The sequence below is a fragment of the Aythya marila genome (genome assembly GCF_965140915.1).
Source record: "Aythya marila genome assembly, chromosome: 2".
In the NCBI taxonomy this organism is placed as follows: Eukaryota; Metazoa; Chordata; class Aves; order Anseriformes; family Anatidae; genus Aythya; species Aythya marila.
The window spans coordinates 102,493,985-102,514,939 of record NC_139043.1 but is presented as its reverse complement, the minus strand read 5'-3'; the positions used below and the strand labels follow the sequence as shown (position 1 = coordinate 102,514,939).

General features: G+C 41.4%; 1 protein-coding gene across 2 annotated transcripts in view; it reads left to right on the top strand.

Moving 5' to 3' along the window:
- Window positions 1-17,959, top strand: part of GNAL (G protein subunit alpha L) — a 193,355-nt gene extending 175,396 nt beyond the window's left edge. For both annotated transcript variants that reach the window (XM_082753328.1, XM_082753329.1), the window contains exons 6-12: window positions 7,514-7,568; window positions 9,747-9,820; window positions 10,700-10,758; window positions 10,983-11,103; window positions 11,982-12,112; window positions 13,793-13,860; window positions 17,799-17,959. In XM_082753328.1, coding sequence (XP_082609454.1) covers window positions 7,514-7,568; window positions 9,747-9,820; window positions 10,700-10,758; window positions 10,983-11,103; window positions 11,982-12,112; window positions 13,793-13,860; window positions 17,799-17,945 — 655 coding nt within the window. In that variant the 3' untranslated portion in view covers window positions 17,946-17,959. The remainder of the gene's footprint in view (window positions 1-7,513; window positions 7,569-9,746; window positions 9,821-10,699; window positions 10,759-10,982; window positions 11,104-11,981; window positions 12,113-13,792; window positions 13,861-17,798) is intronic.
- The last annotated feature ends 2,996 nt before the right edge of the window (window positions 17,960-20,955 follow it).

Here is a 20,955-nt window from a genome sequence, read left to right as displayed (position 1 = left end):
TTACAGAATGCGCTCTGTGTAGCCTTTATATTACAGAACTCAAATCTGTTTCTGCATGGGTATATAAAGATACCAAAAGATTATGAGCCTGGGACTGTCCTCTCACAAGAAAGAAGAAAGGGAGCTGAATCCTATGGATTCGAGCTGGTGTGAGTGCGGTTAGGAGCAGGGTTTGCCTGTGTCAGTCTACGCCTTCAGTTTTTTCAGTGCTTCATTCTTAGTTCGTGTTTTGCAGCAGTTCAGCCGCTTGCACCCCTGGGAATAAAACGTCTGATCGCACGCAATAAAAAAATATTATCCTTTGTAAAATAAATAAGTAACCTTTCCTCTTCCTTCTCTCTCTGCCCGTCCTCTTCCCTCTTCTCTGAGATCCCACATAACAGAAGCTGCAGATGATGAGTCTCGTTTCTGCTGGAGCCTGTTAACCTTTCTGTGTGAATGACAGTTTTCCAGATTTAAGTCTTAGCCAGTGTTTATGTTAAGAAGAGGGTTAATGATGAGGCCCCATAGGCCTCTCGCTCGGAAAGCAAAAACATCTGCTAAGCCAAAAAGTGGTTAGTTTGCTAAATTTAGAAGGAAAAAATGCATTTCCCAAAATTCACACTGCTTCTTAACAAATTTAGGGAACGGTGGGGGCAAGCAGTTATGGAAGCCATACTGTTTACTCATTTTGAGTTTAGTTCATGCTTTTTCAATTATAAAAAAAATAAAATTAGAGCACTATTATTAAGCAGAAGGAAAGCACTAAAACGTGTGTCTGAAACGTTTAATGTAGTTGAACTTTTCATGTATTTGTTTAGGTTAATAGCTGGACACATGCCAAAGCCTGTGAAGCCTTTCTGTAGAGATGCTCTGCAGTACTTACTGAGAAAAGGCTATTGAGCAGCTTAGAAAGCGAGGTTGAAACGGGCGTCTGCTAGGAAACTCTCTTAACCAAGCCCGTATACCAGAAGCATTCTTTTACAGGTTTTAGCCCTTTTTCTTATCCTTGTCAAACTGGCTTCTGATTGCTGCCAGCCCTCTGACTTGTGGGGGAAGCATCTCCTGCCGAATTGCGATGAGCCCGCGGTTGCGATAGTCGTGACCTGTCGTTGCTTTTGATGTCTGAGCTAAAGTCATCACCTGTACATTGAGTTTAAGCTAGAGCTCTCCTGCTTCACAGGGCTGCTGTGGTGACTTGGCACTTGATGACTTTGCCATGCTTTGGGCCATGGCTGGCAGTAGTTGTAGCCATGACAATGAAATGGGCCAGGCATGTGCTTCCCCTGCCAAGCTACTGGTACTGCTGGTGGGCGGCAGGTAGGTGGGCACGTAGATCTGGGCAAGATGCTCACTGCAGAATCAGAAATCGGTTGTGGTTGGCAGGGCCCTCTGGAGGCCCCCTGCCCCAGCCCCCTGCCCCAGCAGGGCCACCCAGAGCAGGGTGCCCAGCACCACGGCCAGGCGGCTTCTGAAGGTCTCCGTGAGGAGACCCCCACGGCCTCTCTGGGCAGCCTGAGCCAGTGCTCAGCCACCTGGGGGTCCATTGCTCGCCTGGGGTCCATTGCAGCATGTTCACCACTCTTTCTGAAGCTCATCCATCACACTGACAGCTCCTACTCTGAGGAGACAGCTTCTTGAAAACCCAGGTGTACCAGGCAAACTTGTCCTGCCTACGTACCAGTCACACCTGGTGGCCGAGCAGCCGTCCTGTGCGTGGTCCTTGGTGGTCTCGGGAGCAATCCGGCTGCAGCCACCCAAGCCGAGGGCTGGCGACAGGCTTCAGACCACAAATCCTCAAACTTCACTGGCCTGTTAATGCGCCGGCTGGTTTCAGGCACAATTGTACTTTGCTCTCGCTCCCTGCCTCAGCTTTAACCTTTTCGTGTCCTGGCTGTGATGATTTCCTTGCCAGCGGTTACGCATGGCTGCAGATCTGTTTCTCTGGGCAAATCCCACATTTTTACTAGCCTGCAGACCCCTGTGTTAGAGAATGCATGAAAAGATGAGGAAAAAAACATCGGTTTGTGACAAGGCAAGGGGTTACCAACATCAATTGCGGAGATCTTCATTAAATTCAGATTCTACCTGTGTTTTAGTGGACCGTCACCGTGAGATGTAGCTGAACTTCAGTCCTCGAGCGCTGCTCCAGCAAAGAGGCCTCAAGCGTAAGGGCTGCAGCGGGGAGGGAGCGTGATTTAACAAATGCTGCCCTCTGCAGTCTCCTTTTCTGCGCCTCGGATCCAGCCTGCATGCGGTTTTACGGCTTTTTTTTTTGATAGCCCATTTTTTAATCTCCCTTTCCAAATACGTTACACCCACATGAGAGGCTGAAGAGACGGTTTTAGCGAGTTAGTGTTGGTATTGAAATAGGAACAAAAGGGAAGTCCTGGGAAACCGCCGCTCTCAGAAGATGCCAAAAATACCCGTCAATCAATACCAATACCTAAATCTCCGACGCTTTATAAATAAATACAAAATTTCAATAGCATCTTCAGCGTTTGCGCTGGCTGTTTTTCTCTGCGCCAGCTTAAGCTGCAGTCGGTCGTTCAAAATGAGAAAGAGATGCGTGATCCAGAGTGGATTCAAGACAGATTTCAGCCTCCCTGCGCTCCTGCTGCACTCAGTCCCCATGGGAGACGGCTGCAGAGCCGTACGGAGGGAGCGGGGAAGGTGCTACCAAATGGAAGCCGTATGGAAAACATCGTGCCTCTTCAAACTTCAGAGGAAAATCCTCAATGATTAGATTTTACCCGTGTCTTTTGAGGGATTTCTACCGATATCTTCAGTAAATGACTTAGGAAAAAATTAATCCTTTAGGGGTTAGGTTGCTGGGGGCTATTTTCATTAAGTCTTTCTCAGTTACCAGGAAGCGCATCAGAATAATGCCAGGGTGCTTGAAGCCCAGCCGTGGAGCCTAAGGTACACTCCAAACCAGAAGTCCGTAGCTTCCTACTTCAAGTACTGCAGGAGGCACTAACAAGTTTGTAATCCCTTATCTGATTAAAATACATATATATCTAATATATATTTAAAAAATCACGTGTTGATTTTGTCTCTGATAACTGCAGCAGGGAAGAAAAAAAAAGTAATTTTTTTTTTCTGCTCACTAGAGAACTGGGATAGATGAGTTATTACAACGCAAACATAGGGAATTCAAAGTCCTGGTCTTGCATCGTTTCATGTAGTAGAAGTATAGGTGTTTCTGTTGGTTTGGGGGCCTGGCCCTTAATGCAAAGAGTTTGAAAAGCCCTTAATAGTCCATCAGAAATGTAAAGGTTTGCAGACTCTGACAACTTACCTGAGGATAAATTTGAGAATCTTCATTCTGAGAACTTTCAGCTATAGAGTTACCATTTTACCTTCCTCGTTTAAAGAGAGGATTATTGTGATTTGAGTTCGATTTCTTGTTTTCCACAGCATCTTTTTGATACAAGGGCTTTGAAATGTTAGGGAGAGAGCAGAAAAAATGGTTGGGGTAGAAAAAGATGTATTAAAATGTGTATCGATCTGTAGTTTAGCACTTCATCTTTCCAATTCTTTGACTGTCAAAATACAGTTATAAATGTAGCATGTTTTTTGCGTCTATAGTATTATTCTTAAGACATGATTTTCTATTAATTGTGATTTTGTTTGTGGGGTCAGAATATCTGTACAGAACAGCGCAGTGATTTACCCAGTGAGAAGAGGATTTTCATGTGCGATTACCTCCTCTTTATTTGTGCATTTATGAATCCTTTTTCCAGAAATTCTTGTATAGCTGCTAATGCTGCTCAAATTGCCATGGTTTTTAAAGAGAATAATGCTTATTGATAGTTCCCACATGCACTGGCAGGCACATCTAAAACCTGTACTTTTGTGTTCACAGCTTGCATAATACAAAATGTAGAGATTGCTTGTCAAACTAAGTGTCAGCTGAGTTTCCTAGGAAACTCACTGAAGATATTTATAAAACTACAGATCAGCTTAATAATAGATATAATAATGTCAGTAGCTCGTGATCGTTTCTTTTTTTTTTTTAAACTTTATCAGTCCATTTTTCTTTTGCTTTAATTTGTTGGCAAATCAAACCACTGCATTTCCAAACAGAGCAGTGAAGACCTTCCTTCCAATATCTTGCTTGTCTTATTAAAAAAGATTAAAGTAAAATTAAAAAAAAAAAAAAAAAGACGGGTTGTGCTGTTCCACATGAGGAAATGTGGACCATCCTGCTGTAAAATTAAGAAGAACCTAAGTGTTGTACTGATTATCAGACTGAATCCTGCATAAATAAAACCACAATTGTGAACTAGAAATATAAATATTAGATCACGTTATAGTTGTATTCACACTTGAATTGAATGCATGAGTTGAAAGTTCATTGCACTTACATGCAAAGCAGTTACTGCAGAATTAACATCAATCCTGAGTACAGGTTTCTAAAAAAGATGCATAAATAGAAGACCTGTCAGGATTGTAAAAAGACATGGTTCTGTGAAAAAAATTCTATCCCTGAGCTGAAAAAAACATGAGCTAAAAAGAGCTAAAAAGAGAGAATTGGTGATGCTGGTGTCCATTTTTATACATTTTTCTGCTATTGTGTTTTCCTTACGCTGATCTTTTGAGTGGAGACGTAGGAGCTGCCCCAGCTGAGAGGAATCTTCGTATTTTAAGCATTGCAAATTGAATTTTTATTCATGTAAATGCAAAATTTCCTGGGGTGTATATATGTACATTTCTATATATAAAAATGTATATTACACCAGAACATAATTATTAGTAGAGGCATTTGGAATTAGTAGAAATTAATGTTCTTTTGAAAAACAATTTAGAAAGGTGAGTCCCCTTTTCACATTTTAATGCAGTAATGAGGATGAAGCTAGTGTGTTTAGTAATGAGGCAGTACTGCCTCCTTATCTCATCTGGAATCCATTACTTGAACCTACTATATAAATTCGCCTGTCAGAGCTATTTTTTGATACTGTGCTAATTAGCCAAGTAAGGAGCTTATTATGAAGGATGTTCAGGAACTGATTTTCTTTCCAAAAAGTCAGAGTATGGCTTTTTATGTTTCAGTGTCTAGAAAACTCAGTGCACACTCAGTGTCCTTCCAAAAGAAATCCTAGGAAAGCTGTCCCTCACACACCTTACGAAAAGCTATGAAATTTAGCCCAGTCATGTGCTGATTTATTGGGTGCCAGTGATAGCAGAGCAGGTTGATACAGCAGGATGGCAGTTAAAACTTTGTAAATCACTGCTTTCATTTCATTGTAGATGACGTGTGGCCAGCAACCTTAGGAACGTAAAACATGGCTATCTAAACAGAGGTTTTTTAAGCACAGGTGATTTAACAGAGCGCTTTCTCTCTTACCTGTGGCATTGCCACTGAGGATGTTTGAAACATATGTTTTTTACTTGGAGGAGGCTGACACTTTCTAAATGGAAGATGACTTGGGCTGACACACAGCACATAAATGCAAATGCTAACAACGATAACCTTCCTGAAGTGCTTGTAGAGGAGAGAGAGGTGTGCGCTGGTACTGAATATCACCTTATCTAATCATTTTGGATCAGTGCTACCAGCGTGGCCTTGGTGTCAGAGAGTCAAGATGTATCACCTGTGGTTTATAGACCAACTCCAGAAGTTCTCCTCCTCCAAGAAAAATGCTGATTCACATCGTCTCGTGGGGTTTGTGATGGAGTCGTGTTTGTGCACAAACACTCGCCTCTGTCCACAGCGTTAACCACATCAAACTGTTAAGAAAACTTTGTGACAGACTTGGAAAAACAGGAACGCTGCCTCCACAGCCTCGCTCAGGCTGCTTGTTTAGGAAGAGGTGCAGCTTGGGGGCACTGGGGGGTTGTCGATTTTTGCCATCTTTCTTCACCTTGCTGCGTGCTGTGAGCTTGAGATGAGAGCTGGGTTAACGACAAGTGCGCCTGTTAAAAATACATCTCTCTGCTCCTGCGACTGCGTTAACTGCGGGGGTAACAAGTAAAACGTGGTTCGATCGCTGTTCTCAAGGTGAGGAAAACATCAGAGCGGAAGGTTCTGCTGAATACAGCCGCTGTCTAGTGGTGACTGCAGCTGCAAAGATGCACTTTTCCATCTCTGTGCAAGCTGATGGTTACTTTTGCTGGGGGAGGAGGTTTAGGAAAGAGATCCTTTTTCTTTCAAGTTTGTTCAGGATCATTTTGTAATTAGGCACCCGTCGTGTTGTTGTATAAACAAGTGGTTTTTAAAGGCGGTGTTCGGACATCACACCTTGATGGTTCAGAAAGAAAAACTGCATATTCTAACTGTATGTGCTGGATTTTTTTCCCCTGTTATAACAATTGGGGTTCAAAAAGGAAAAATAGTATAAGTAAATATAAACGTGGCGTATTTTCTTTTCCTTTCAGTAAGTATCCGTGGGAAAGTACTATGACAAGTACAGTCAGGCTTTTAGGGGGTATTTTTTCAACTGGTCAGTGTTTGTGACCCTTGTGTTAACAGTGAGTCACATTGCCAGGCAGGAGTTCACTGTTTTTTCTTCTTTCCCACTGCAATTAAATAGATTCCACATAGATTCCAAGTAAAATCGGAAAAAAAAAATGCCAGTTGATAAAGAAATCTTGATAATGTTGTAGCAGGATGAGTCAGCCGGTGGGGTATTCACTGTCAAATACCAAATAACAATGCAGAAATTCAAGAAAGCTTCTAAGTCATACAGGCAGTCCGGGAAAATGAGCCATCTGGGCTCACACAAATCTAAGAAATGGGTGAAAGTGAAGGAGGAGAACCTGTCTATTTTAGCTCTACATAGAAAATCCCATTTTTATATCCTTATTACTGCTATTCTTACATGTACTAGGAAAGAATTAAAGCTCGAAAAGATCTTTAAAATAATTGGAGATGTTGTCCCCCTTTTTTTCCGGTTCCCTTTCCTCTTGCTCTTCTCTGCAGTTGTGTTTCACCTCATGGATTTCACTGAGTTCTGGCAATGTAAACAGGCAGACTGGGTAACCTCCATTTCGTGCAGTTTTCTTTTCCAGTTCTTACGCTTTAGCTGCAGTGTTCACGGGAAACATCTCAGGCCAAAGCTCCTCGTATACATTAACTAACAGTTCTGCTAACGTTGCTGAGACTGTAATCAACATGGCATTGTGCTAAGCCAGCTAAATAAAGGAAACCCTTCTCCCCATTTTCTTTCTAAAAAACCCCAGAATCTTTTTTATGTTTAAGCCACCTCATAATGTTACGACACATGGATAGACTTGGTATTTTTTTAGTGGATGTCACACAATTGTGACATTTAACTGCATTTAGGCTGCTTGTGAGCACTGCATAATGGTAAGTGTAAAAGTGCTATACTGAAGCAAAGTCTAGGTAAAGAGATTTTTGGCTCAGAAATTACAACCCCAAGCAATATAAGTAAAGCATTGGGCTCGTAGCTTTACTATCAGACTTGTGATTTTACTTTGCAGCTGAAATCTAAATCGGAAAAAGTAGCATGAAAAGTGCTATACTAGACAGGATTTTACATATCTAAGTGCATTTTTTTTTCTCTTCCAGCTTTTTAGAAAGAATTGACAGCGTCAGCATGGATGACTACACACCCACAGATCAGGTTAGTGTAACTAATGGGATAGGGTCTGAACCAAGTCACCCATTTGTCTGAATTCTTCAGGTAATTTAGTTTAGTCCCACCAGCAGCTGAAATATGCCATACCCCATGCTATCAAAATACAGTCTAGCAGTTTAAGTAATGGGTGTTAAAGAAAAAGAGGCTTTTTGGTGGAGGTAAGCTTGTGTTTTAGTGTTGTTACATGCAGGTTGGTGGTTTCTGTAATATGTCTGTTATTTCTCCTTGCCTTCCATTCTGTGTCCCACGAGAAAAGCAAACAAAACATTCATGTAAAAGCCTAGGGTTTCCATCACCAGCCTTTGCTACACAGAAGGAGTGTTTTATTGCAGCAGTAGAGGTGATGGAAACCTGAAGGGAGGCATCCCGTGTCTGTCATCAGGGTCCTTCAGGGACAGCAGCCTGCAGTGGGTCCCATGTCCAAACTCAGCGGGGAGCACCCACAGCAGCAGCAGACCTCATGGATTTCCCTGCGGGCATGCAGACACCTTCTTTTCAACCTGTGCCTGTCTCCTGTGGGCAGAGTAGTTTCCATTTAAGCCTTACTTGCAGGACATGTGAAATGGTGCAGCCTTGGAGTGAGAAGAGGCTTCGGCATGATGCATGGCTTCAGCTGGCTTCCCTGAGCTCAGGCTGCCTGGTTTCCTTGGGCAGGACATCTCCTCAGCCAACTTATTCAGAGGCTGTTATTTTTCAGTGCCAGCATCCTGCTATCATCTAGTAGTCTCCATCAAGATTGCGGGCCACGTGGTAAACTGCAAATACTCATAGTAAAAGAGAGTCCCTACACTGGGTAATTCAGTCTAACTACCCAAGATGTATGATGGGTGGATGCTCTTAAAAAAATAAAATTAAACTGTCAGATCTCATTGTGTAATCAGGAACTGAAATTCAGAGGAATGAAGTGACTTGCCAGGGATCACACAGGGAAGTATGTGGAGCAGAACCTGTACCTTCAGACCTAGTTCAAGTCTATAACCATAAGCCTGTCCAATTACTCTGACGAGTATCCTGAAATAGAAGGCAATAAAAAATAATACACGTTGTACTATAAGGTGAAACTCATGTAGTTGACCCGATATAGAATCAATTATTAAAGCCCTCAGGACATTTCCAGACAAAAGTGGTTGCAGTGAGATTTACTCCATGTAGACCCCATGGCCTGACTGTAGCATCAGTATTGCTCAGCTGGAGAGAGAAATCAGTGAAGCAAACCTTCATTTTTGCTTTTATTATTTATGTTAGTGTTGCCCTATATTTGTTCTTGTGAGGCCTTCCTCTACCTTGAGCAATCATTCGTCACAGGAGGATTTGCTCTGTTATTTAGCTGTCTCAAATTTTTTTCGTGATGTTTCCTTTGGGAAGAAATGCCCTATGTCTCTCAAGATCAGACGAGGCCTTCGGTGTTCAGCAGGCAGAAAACTTTTGCTCCAGCAGCAGTGCTGGATAGTCAAGGTTAAAATACCTGCTAGTGATGGTAATGGCACAGGGAGAGCTAGTTTCTTCAGGTATGCATCATAAATTGCTTTTACCTACTTCCTTTGAGAAAGCAGGAAATTATTTTTTTTTTAATTATTAAAAGAATGTTATTTAAGTGTAAAGTACTGCTAGCATGAAAAATAAGAAAGAAATGCCAAATTTACCTGCAGCCTAAATTCTGTTCCCCTGTGCACTGTAATAGAGCTTTAATTACTTAGTCACAAGCTATTATTTCGATAGGATTCCTGTCTCATTCAGTACAAAAGAGGGCAGAATTAAGGTTGCCTGGGCAACTGTAAATCTGGAGTTTTCTAACATTTGAATACTTGACTTTACAACATGAACAACGTATTTTTCTTAGTTTTATGTAACTTCAGAATTCATTATCCACGTCACATATAAAATTATATGATAATCAATTATTGGTTTCAGTGTGCACAAAGGAGAACACACATAGGGTATTGTTCTGCTTCCAGAGTGTGCACAAGCCAAATTCAGAGATGTTGTTTGTGTATCTACCGTGTCAGTATGGACAAATGCGGGTTTATCAACAAGTCTGATTGAACTCTAATTAAATGGAACATTTAAGACTTTTCATGGAAAATATTATTGCATGTATTTAGAAAGAAAATTAGGATAGAAAAAAAAAATGTCATTAATCAGCTTCCGTGTTCTCATTTCCAGGACCTATTAAGATGCAGAGTTTTGACATCAGGGATTTTTGAAACAAGATTTCAAGTAGATAAAGTAAATTTCCAGTAAGTCTATTAGTAATATTTTATGATTATCTTTCTAATCCTTAACAACTTAGTTCAGATGTCTGTGTTCATCTGTTCTTGGTAAAGTGAGGTGTAGGGAGGGGGCAAGGACTGTTTGATTTAGTTTGTTTTTTAGCAATTTCAGTAGGTCCCAGTAAAATTGCCTCATACTTCATAAAAAAAGCTGATACTAGTCATATATATTAACACTGCTCTCTCATGGGGCTGTTTTTGCCAACTGTTTTGTTGATAGAGCGCTGTAAACTCATAAAATACTTTTGGGGTAAGGTCTCACAGCACTCGGTATCTTGCCACAAGTCACAATTGGTACAGTGGGACAAAGAGAGTTAAATGTCTTCCTTCTTCTGGAAGGCTGCAAACTCTGTGTCTCGAAATTTTATTAATTTGTGTTAATTTCTGTTAAAACATTTCCCACTGGGCTGCCTCCACTCACTGGTTCTCACGCAAAAAGGTGACAGTGCTGGTGGACTGAGGAGCTGCCTGTGTCCTCCTCCTTGTAGACATGCACTCTCTCCACCATGCTTCAAAATATGATGAAACCTGTGCTTGTTTGTAATGCAGTAGCCCCAACCATACATGTCATGTGTGTTTCCGCACACCAGAAAGGCCAGCACTTTTCCTGGAAAAAGAGTATTTCTCACTTTATGGTAGCGTTCTCCTGGCAGAGCAGGGCAGGTGGAGTGGTGCAGCGCTCTGACATGCAGCGCAGCGTCCGCAGGTCTCTCTTCCCTTCAGGCAGTACTTTAGTGCCGCTGTCCTTGGAGCTGTCAGATTCATAAAATGAACACTTGTGCTGCATGCTTCATGTGACTTCCCTAGTGCACATGAGTGATATAACATCCTATGGCTTTTTAACAGCATGTTTGATGTAGGTGGCCAGAGAGACGAGAGAAGAAAATGGATTCAATGCTTCAATGGTAAGTGAAAATATCCCATGGTTTTATTTTGAATATACTTTACATTTACATCATTTTACTTATGCTGAGAACATAGCGTGTCACTAATGCAGAAATCCAATGTTATAAATATTTTCTTCAGGTGTTTGGGGCAATTCAGGGAGTAATGGTGGTATTACCCCGAGGTGTATGTGCTGCGATAACAGTTTCTTTTCCCTCTCCTTTCTTCTGTGTGCTTTGTCCAGATGTCACGGCTATAATCTTTGTTGTGGCTTGCAGCAGCTACAACATGGTAATAAGGGAAGACAATAACACAAACAGACTACGGGAATCCCTGGACCTTTTCAAAAGTATCTGGAATAACAGGTAAAATATACTTCTTTCTTCACCCCCTGCAAGTTTAGCTACATTTCAACTCCCTACAAATTAGAACCCATTTTAGCAAATACTCATATTGATTATTCAGAAAATATCCAGGTGGGGCCAGGTCACAGGGTGCATGTGGAGTGGCACACATTGCTTCACCACTGCTGCCAGAGTGACACATAAATACGAGACCAAATAGCAGTCTGACTATGTTCCTAGCAGAGAATAAATAAAAACAATACTTAAGTTAATGAAATTTTTTTTAGCACACATACCTCACAGTGTTTTGCACTATGAGCTGACTGAAGGTAAAGTGAGGAGAAACATTAAGTGAGGTCCCAAAGGTGCATTGCCACAGTGATGGCTAGGTACTAACTGGGGAAGAAGAGGGATTATTTACTTTTGATTCATCAGGTGCCATACAGGTCATCCTAGCAGGCAGGATATTTCTGTGGATGAGATATTGGTTAAGACAGAGCAGACTGGGAGAACAGAGTTTTCCAGCCTTTGTCTTTTGCTTCAGCAAAACCAAACAAAGTAGACAGAAATGTCAGTTTTTGGACTGTGGTGCTTTCAGGAACCATCATCAGTTTCCCAACTTGATATCAAAAGGATAGTTTAGAAAGCAATGTTTGAAGACCATTCCTTTCAGTTATGTCTATTGGAGATTTTATAAATTTATATACAGATCCTATAAATATATCCACCAGCATAGATAAAACTCAATTGAAATAATACTTCTAGATTTATTTTTTTTCTGTAGAAGTATGTTCCAAATACCCCATGCAGAGACAGTCCATAAATTTTCCATTGATGTGATATGTTTTCTTTGATGAATGTGTCGGAGATAACCCAAACATTTGGTTTGTTTTTGACAGGTGGTTACGGACCATTTCTATCATTTTGTTCTTGAATAAACAGGACATGCTGGCTGAAAAAGTCTTGGCAGGGAAATCAAAAATTGAAGATTACTTTCCTGAATACGCGCATTACACTGTACCTGAGGATGGTAAGTTTTTTCACCACTTCAGGGCTTTGGCTAATTGACACAGCCCAGTCCACAGCACCTCTCTGTCTCTATCACACACGCACACAAACTCACAATCACACAGCTCTTTCACATGAAATGTTGTTACAGGAGTGTACAAGGCAAAGCAGCCTGCTCTGCCCTGTGCTGTTCAGGCTGCTGGGTTTGTGATCAAGTGAGTGTTACACCTGTTTTACACCAGGCAGACTGTTTGCCAAATACTTCAAGTCTGTGTCCAGCACAAGGAGTAAAACTTGCACTTTATGACCGCTAGCCAATTTTTAGCAAATTCAGCCAATTTACATTTTCCCTGCCACAGGGCTCGAGGTGACCTGTCAGAAAAGGCTTACATCCTCCACTCACCATCAACAGCAGCCTAAATTATGGAAGTGAAAAGAATAAGCGATTTTCACCTTCCATTCAGGCCTGGAATTTCAAGAGTATGATACTGAGTTTCAAGTGCAGAGGATAAATAAACATTCCTAAAATCTGAGTTAACCTGTTACCAGTTTTATAACCCTAAGGACTTACAGAAATCTTTTGTCACTATCACATAAATCTCTCTCTCCCAAGCATACACTCCATATACATCGAGTTTGGGTAAATTGTTAAAATCAACATTTTTTATAGTAAGCAAGTTGTCAGGATAAAGTCGCTTTTCATGTTTCTCAGTGGGATTTCACAGTGGGATTTCACAGCAGATAATCCTGAGTGATCCGGAATATTTACATATGAAGCAGCTCTCTGTCTTTAACCTGTTCATTTATTCTCTAATTTCAGACCACGTTATTTAAGGTCAGCAGCACTGAACTCTAAGATGCCGCTGGTTATGCAGCTGCTCTCGGTTTATGCCTACTGCTGTAGATAAGAGTAGAAAATGTTTCCATATCCCAATAAATTTTGTCCTTTACAATATTACGTTTATTAGCATTTGATGTGGTACCTTAGTTGAGGAGAAACCACACCAAAGGGAAATGAAGAGATTATCTCTTCACTGCATTGTTTGATTTTTACGCTTAGAGTAAATACAGTTGTTATATGGTCTGGATAGAGACGACTTCATGACGAACAACTAGTACCAAGGAATTAGCCTCCAGTGCAACAAGAATTTAATCTCGTACATTTAAGTGGCAATACATCTAAGAATTCTGCTGACTTGGGGCCTGGAAAAAAAAAGATACATTTTAAAAGATCTTTTAATACTATGACTTTTTTTTTTTCCAAGCGTAATCTTGCTCTAGCCATTTTTAAACCCAAATCCCTGCCTTCAGAATCTTTTCTTACAGAGGTGCTCTTGTGTTGCACAAATCAAACAGCTCAGCTGCTTTTTCTAGTCAGATTTTCTGATAAACTTTAAACCCTAACCCCCATTTGGTTTGCTTTTATGTGAACAAATTTATGGATGTGAGTAAGCCTCTTCATCATGGTATGACCAATGACGCTTGCACAAGTTTCAGCAATTTTCAGGACCCTAAAAGATGTTTAGAAGTTTATTTCAGATTTTACAGTATGCTTCCATTTCAGAACTGTACATCAGGAGTCTCCTGTGGCTTTAATTTCTCTATTGAAGGACTACTTCCTCCTTATTGAATCTTTCATTATGAAAAATGGAGGATTGTTTGCTTTTCATGTTTCTGATGTAATTTATTTTTAATTGAACAGCAACACCAGATGCAGGAGAAGACCCCAAAGTCACAAGAGCCAAGTTCTTCATCCGGGATGAGTTTTTAGTGAGTAATTTTGATCTTATGCATGATTCTATCATAGGAAATACTGGCAGATGGCATAGTTTATTTAGGGAAAACTGACGGGGTTTTGCAGAAAGCTAGAAGGAGAGGAGCGTGTCTGGCAATTCCCTAACTCCTTTCATCCGCCCATCTTGCAGAACTTTCTCCGGCACTCGCAGGTTTTTAATGCCCATTTAATACAAAGTCACCTGCCTTGCAAAGTACCTCACAACAGGTAGGTAGGAGCTGGAAGCAGGTGTCTGGCTGCCAGCTCGTTGCCAGGCTCACCGTGGGTGCCGCCAGCATCACACTGTGCTCGGGAAGACAGCGCCGCAGACTATTTCCATTGCAAGTTAGTGAGATGTCCTGTGGTTGGCTTCACCTGTAAGATGCCACTGACTGTTGCCTTGGATGTTTATTTTGCGTGTCAGTCCAGTCCGTGCCCAAGCAAATCAGCTTTTGGTTTTTTAACCTGCAGTCTTCCAAGGGCTTTGGCAGTGTTTAGCTGGCAAGAGGGAATGAACGAGAAAGCAGATTTTATCCTTAAAAAGTAATTCTGTTGACTGTTGTATGAGTTAGGAGGTTTGCCTCGCCCTACTGAGGAATCAGTAAGGAAGCTGACTTGTTTGGTCACAGTTATTTTTGTGATTAAGATTTCCTCTGAAGCTGGAACCGAAGAGGTGTTATCTACATATCACAGATACAGGCAATTATCAGTCACACACTCACAGCCCAGCATTCCTACCAGAAACAGGGGCTTAATCCAAAATAACTTATGGTTTCAGTCATATTGAGTCATTCCAACCCTGCAAAGTAGTAACGGAGACCAGAACTAAAGCTTAGCACTTCGAATCCTGCCCTACTTATAGAAACTATATGGGGGTGTTCGCGAGAACAAGTGTAATCATTAGAATTAAGAAGTTTGAAGTCATGCGTTTAGAAGCATTGTTAGGATTTACAGCTGTTGAATCAACAACTGAGAAAGAAGCAATTAATTATGTTCACACTTGGGGGATTTCCACTCACTGCCTTAACCTTCCGGATTATGAGGAAAACCATCAGATTGCACTGCTCTGAAATAAGAGTCACCAAAAAAAGAGCACTTTGAGCCAAGTCTCTCTGGCAGTAATGCCGACGTGCTGTGAGGCAGACAGGGAGGGTGTCCAGTTAGGAAGGAGGGTCCAAGGGAACCAGGTGAAAGGAAAACTAGGGTGAAACTCCCCGCCTTTTTGTTTCTTCATTATCCAAAAAAATACTTCAAGGGCGAGATCCTTACCTGCGATGACTCACGTGCGTTATATAAAGAGGCCACCTACGAAGCGGGTAGGGAGGGAAGGGGGTGTAGGCATTGCAACCACATGAAAAAAAAACAACCACAGAGCTGCAGAGGCCCTTGGCAGCCACGGGTGCCATGGGTTTGGGGTGCAGGAGCAGAGTTTGGGCTGGGACCAGCACCTGCCAGCAGCTCCCGGGGCTTGGGCATGGGGCCAAAACTGCTTCTCCCCAGTGCCACCCGTGCACTGTAGGCTTGGCAGAGAGCATCTCCTCCATAAACGATTCCTGGGTTTCTCTCTTCTGGTTTTGTGCTTTGTTTTATTCAGCTTTAAAAAAAAAATAGAGAAACGTATTTATTTGAACAGTTATTTTAAACTTTTCATCTGTTTGAACGGGAAGTCTTGCAAGTGAGGTGTTTCTGGTCAGGTAAGGGGTCTGAAGAGCCTGAATGAGCCAGGTGGGTGGTGGCAACAACAGGGCCAAACAGGGACAGAGGCTGGTGCTCAGGCCAAGCAGAAATGGTCCTGGGGAGAGGCTGTGGTTCTGAAGAGGGGGATACAAGACAAATACATGCAGCGTGCAGACTGGGGAAGGGGTCTCATGTCCTTAGCCAGGTGAAAGGAAGAAGTAGTGATCAATCATTTTCAACCTGCAGATAAGTATAAAAACATCCCCAACAAATACAGCTAAAAGATAACATACGAGCATTAGGAAGGCAAAACGCATCGGCTGCTCATTTCAGAACCAGTGTGGCTGCCTGTGGTGTCTGCAGGCTTCAGCAGGAGGTCGGCTGCGAGCACCGATGAAACCAAAGTGATTAATTTTTAACCGGGGAAAGCACTGGGTGAGGCCTGGCAGGAAGCACGCTGCTGCTGCAGGGCTGGCAATCCAGCTCGGCTTTCGACGGTGGTGTTTTCTCTCCCAGGCAGCTCTCACCGCTTGCCCCAGCTGGTGACAGCAGCTCCCGTAGCAGGAAATGTGTTTTAGAGGAAATTCTCCTTCCTTCTGACACAGGCTGAAGGTGCAGCCACATCCTTTCTCCTCCCAAGCTCTCCGTACATCCTTTCTCCTGCCAAGCTCTTTTGAACTCATTGTTCAAAACACTCCCTATCCCAATTTTGGTGTTTTGTACACAGGATTCTCCAGCTGGTGATGTTTTGTTTTAATACATCCCCAGTATAAAGGTAACACCCTTTAAAACATTGGCCCAGCTCCTCTGGTTCCTTCTGGTTTTTAAAAAGCTCTCTTTTGGAGTTGTAGGAGCAGCTGTTCGGATGCACAGGCTGAGCTTCCTCGGCTAGTATGCCTGGCTCCTCACTGAAAATTGTTTGTCATCCCCACCCCTGGAGTACAGGGACACTGACATTAAGGGTTCCCTCTGGTGTTCTAGGAAAGGAAATGTTCTTCCATTGGCCCAGAGCGTATTTTTCCCCTCTGACCTGGTGCCGAGTAAAACACTACTCTTCAGATCAAGTTTTGAGTGGGGGTGAAAATCTCACGTCCTAAAATGAGAGAAGTGTCAGGGGACAGACTTTCATATAGATCTGCAGGGAAAAAGATGCAAAGCAGCTGTTGCATCAAAACCAGAAACACCGCTGCACTTTTTAGTGTTCCCAATCATTGTTACTTTCCATGCATGCCATCATCTTTCCAGCCCTAGGGGTCAGATTTCCTCCAAATTTACAAGACACTGATCTCCCCAAACAGCTCTAGGAGATCTGGAAGCCTGTGTCCTGCAGGTGGAAAAATACAATCAAAATTGCAATTGTTTCAGAATTTTGCCACCATTGAAGTAGTGCATGAAACTTTTATTTCATTATTATTTAATGTACTTCATGCTTCAGATATGGTCTGAACAACTTACCCGTGAGTTGCATGGGGTCTTAAATTAATATTTCTCATGAGGGTAATCCTTGAACTAGATACTGAGTGTAGCTTAGTAAGAAGAAAATATTTTTTAATATATATTTAAGAGCCTTCTGTTTAATTAATGTCGAATATCTAATTTTACCTGCAAATATCTGCACCTTCTTATTGCTCTATTTATATAAAACACTGCTTCTAGATGCCAGTAGTTTTGCATATCTTTAGCTGGACATGCTTAAAAGCTTACTCCCACTTGCAAAATAAATCACCGTATTAAAAATGTACAGTGTAGCCACAGAGAAAAGGCCATTGCCTTTTGTTGTTTAGCCATTATAATTTGTATTAACATTCAGAAAAAGTTTACAAAAAGGTTTATCCCAACAACTGGCCTCCATCTTTGATGAATTTCTATATCTTCTATGTCTTCAGGATCTGGACTAGGATTTACCTATCTCAGCCCTGTAGCCGCACAGAACAAAACTGTCACTTTTAACATATTTTAAGGTCCTGGGGCATTTTAACAAAATAACATTGGAGCTTAAGTCAGCAACCTAAAGAGTTGTGCAGTAGCCTTGTGAAAATTTATTTATGAGTGGTCTGATGTTTGCTGGCTTTGTGCTTGTTTTATTGTTTTACATGAACCCAGCCACCGTATTGGTAATTCCACTGTATTTATTTTAAGTATTATATATATGCAAAGTGTCCAAGTTTCTTGGCCTCCAGTAAGTCCCCAGGTCACTGGGAGGGGAAACCTGTGAGGAACAACTCCTTACCGTGTTTTTTTCTCACTGTTTCCACAGAGGATAAGTACAGCGAGTGGAGACGGCCGGCATTATTGCTACCCACACTTTACGTGTGCAGTGGACACAGAAAATATCCGCAGAGTGTTCAACGACTGTCGAGACATCATTCAAAGAATGCATCTTCGCCAGTACGAACTCTTGTGAGGGGGATCACCGTGGAACCTGTGGTTTTAAATTCTTTGCTCCTTACTCTTTCTCTTGATACTACCCCACACAGGGTGGAAGAATATACTATAGAAATGTCAGTCTCTTCACTTTGTTTACTTTAATTATTTAACCTTAAAGCTGATTCGAAGCAAGTTTGGGTTGTTTTTCCTTCATGCTTTTTGGGACTATTTTTGTGCTTTATTTTGACATGCCACTTCTTCGTCATTCCACTAAGCCCTTTGGCTACCTCTGTTCCCTTAGGTTTTGTTTTGTTTTTTTTTAACTGAGCATGACCTGCTAAATTTTTTCCAGCAGGTTAACGTCAGTTCAAACTGGTATGTTAGCTGGATGACACTAAAAGTCATAGCTATCCCTCTGTGTGGGTTTCCTTTTTAACATGACATTGAAGAGTACTTGATGGGTGAAAAAAAGATTAATGCACTTTGTATCAGGTTATTAAATACTGTTGAGGAAGTAGACACACAATGTAGCAGCACCACAATATTTATTACTCTGTCACAGTTTTTAGCATTTCTGAGTTGCAGGTCAACTGATAAAGTGACCTCCTCTTTTAAGCCGTTACTGGCACAGGAAGTAGAGTAGATAATGAGAGGAATAGTGAAGACAAAGCAATTTTTCTGGGGTTTTGGAGCTAAGTGTCTCTGCACACCTCAGGCATTTGAATTACAGCTACTTTTCAGCCTGTTGCATCTAGGCAGAAAATTTACCACCCTCACTTACGTTATTTGTGCTGTCCACAAATGATCCTTTTAGTTCCGATCATTCTTGGACAACAGTCCTCTCCCTATATATATTTTTTTGTTTTACTGCTGGTTTATTATATTGTACAGACTGTAAAATGTAATATTATTTTGTACAACTTTATTGAAGAAAAATACTTGTAGAAGATCTTTGTGCCTTGATTATGGCTGTACCTGTAAAATGAGCTAAGATGTAAGTATGTTTTTGATTGCGCTGTACAGCTTGATGTCAACCTTACCTGCAGCAGTGACTGGAGGTAAGAACTTTATCTGTAGAGTTTAGGGGTTTTTTTCTGGTTTATATAAAAAAAATGCTCTTTAGTATAAAAATTATAAATTATGCAAATTAACCACTTACCTTTCCAAGTAAGGTATTACAGTCACCGGATGTTGCAGCAAACATGCCTTTCTCTTTTGAAGTCTCAGCTTTAAAACATTGGAATTCATTCGAGTGTCCAAATTGCAACCTGGTGTTGTTTTAATGGGAACCAAGGATTCTTTTTTTTTTTTTTTTTCCTTTATATTTAGAAAATATGTTTGGTAATTCTTTGGTCATTCATAGAACTTCACAATTGCACAGACCGATTGTGAATGTGTAAAGCACCATTATATAGAGCTCTTCAATCTTTGTACCAACAGCGGCTTTCATTGTGCAAGTAAATAGCGAGAAAGAAGAAAAAAAGGTGTATAAACCCTTGTGTCTGGCCTAAGAGAATTACAAGATGACATTTTTATTTCTCTTTTAATAAAGAGACACATTAGAAAATTGTTTTATTTTAAATATTGTAGAATCAAAATGTGTGAATATTTCTCAAACTTGAATAATTTATGCAAATGACATTCTCAAAACAAGTTGTGGTACAGTACAATATATAAAAAGCAAGAATTGCTGTAGCAATAAGGCATGTCCTTTTTAGTAACTATAACACTGCTTTATATTTTATACATAGGTGTTTTATGTCTGTGACTATATACTTTTCCTGTGTCCAAGATAACCTGTACAAATGTCTAAAATTACAGTTGCAATAACAGAAACCTAGAGAAGTGTTAGACTACATTACTTTATAGAGTGTTTTACCACACTTCGGACCATTCCCACTCTTCATTTTAAATTTAGGGAGAGATTAAGAGCTAACACATTCCCAGCATTGGCATTATAAATCAGCAGGTTTGATTAATGATTTACTATCCACATCGTTGCTAGTTAGAAACCTTAATCAGTCATCTTTTAAAGTCAGACTACAGCCAAATTCTGTACTTGTTTCTATTTGATGATAAATAACCCCCTTTTAGATACTATAATGTGAGCATCTCCTCAGAAAGGTGTATATTTTAATATGTGTAAGTTCAATTTAGTCAGCAGATATTTCCCAGAAAGCGAAAGGCTGGGTGGACTAAGCTAGCAAACAAGATCCCCAGATGCAAAGATCCCCTCGCTTCCCATGCCAAAGAATCAGAACGAACAACAAAGGACAGGCTTTTCTCCAAAAACAACCCCTACCCCAAGAGTTCAGGCTAGAGCTCCCAGCCGCTGCAGGAATGCCAGAAGGAAAGCCAGTCCTGGTGTGCAGCAGCCCCTCTGTTCTTCCTGGGGCGGGTGGGGAGAAGCGGTCAGGATTTGTCGCATCCTCCCTGAGACACGGCACGCAACGAGGCTGAGCTCAGACCTTCCACCCTCCGTGCTGCTGCCGGTGCTGGTGGTCTCCCCCCTCCCCAGCAAAGAGCTAGTGCAGTTCAAAATGTGACTCTACAAGAAAGCTAACAAAACTTGGCGGCCCTGCAGGAATCCAAACTAACGTGCATTCCTATCCCTAGCTGTCTGTAGACTGAGGGCCGAGGCATAGGATAATGTTACTGCAGCTGTATTTGACCTTCCTTCTTGCAGAAGATCGGCAACTGGAGGGCCCCTCACCACACAGATCTCTGGGATGCAATAGGGCCCTCTTTTTTAAGCTCATCATAGCACATCTTTTTAAAAATAGCAGCTTGAGGTGTCGCCCTAATTTATTTTTTTTTTAAAAGCAGGTTTCAGGTGTGTATCAGCAAACTGGATCTGCGAGGCTTCTTCCTGTTGTTGTCTGGTAGGCGATAACTGCAATTTGTAGTCAGCTAACAGTTTAATATGTCAGGAACTGGAAGATTTCTTGTCCCAAACTACAGTCCCTTACATATGACATCCTATAAAGGTTACGGAAATCTGCATCTCTCAGTGCTGATGTATCTAGCTTCTGCCTGACCCTAACAAA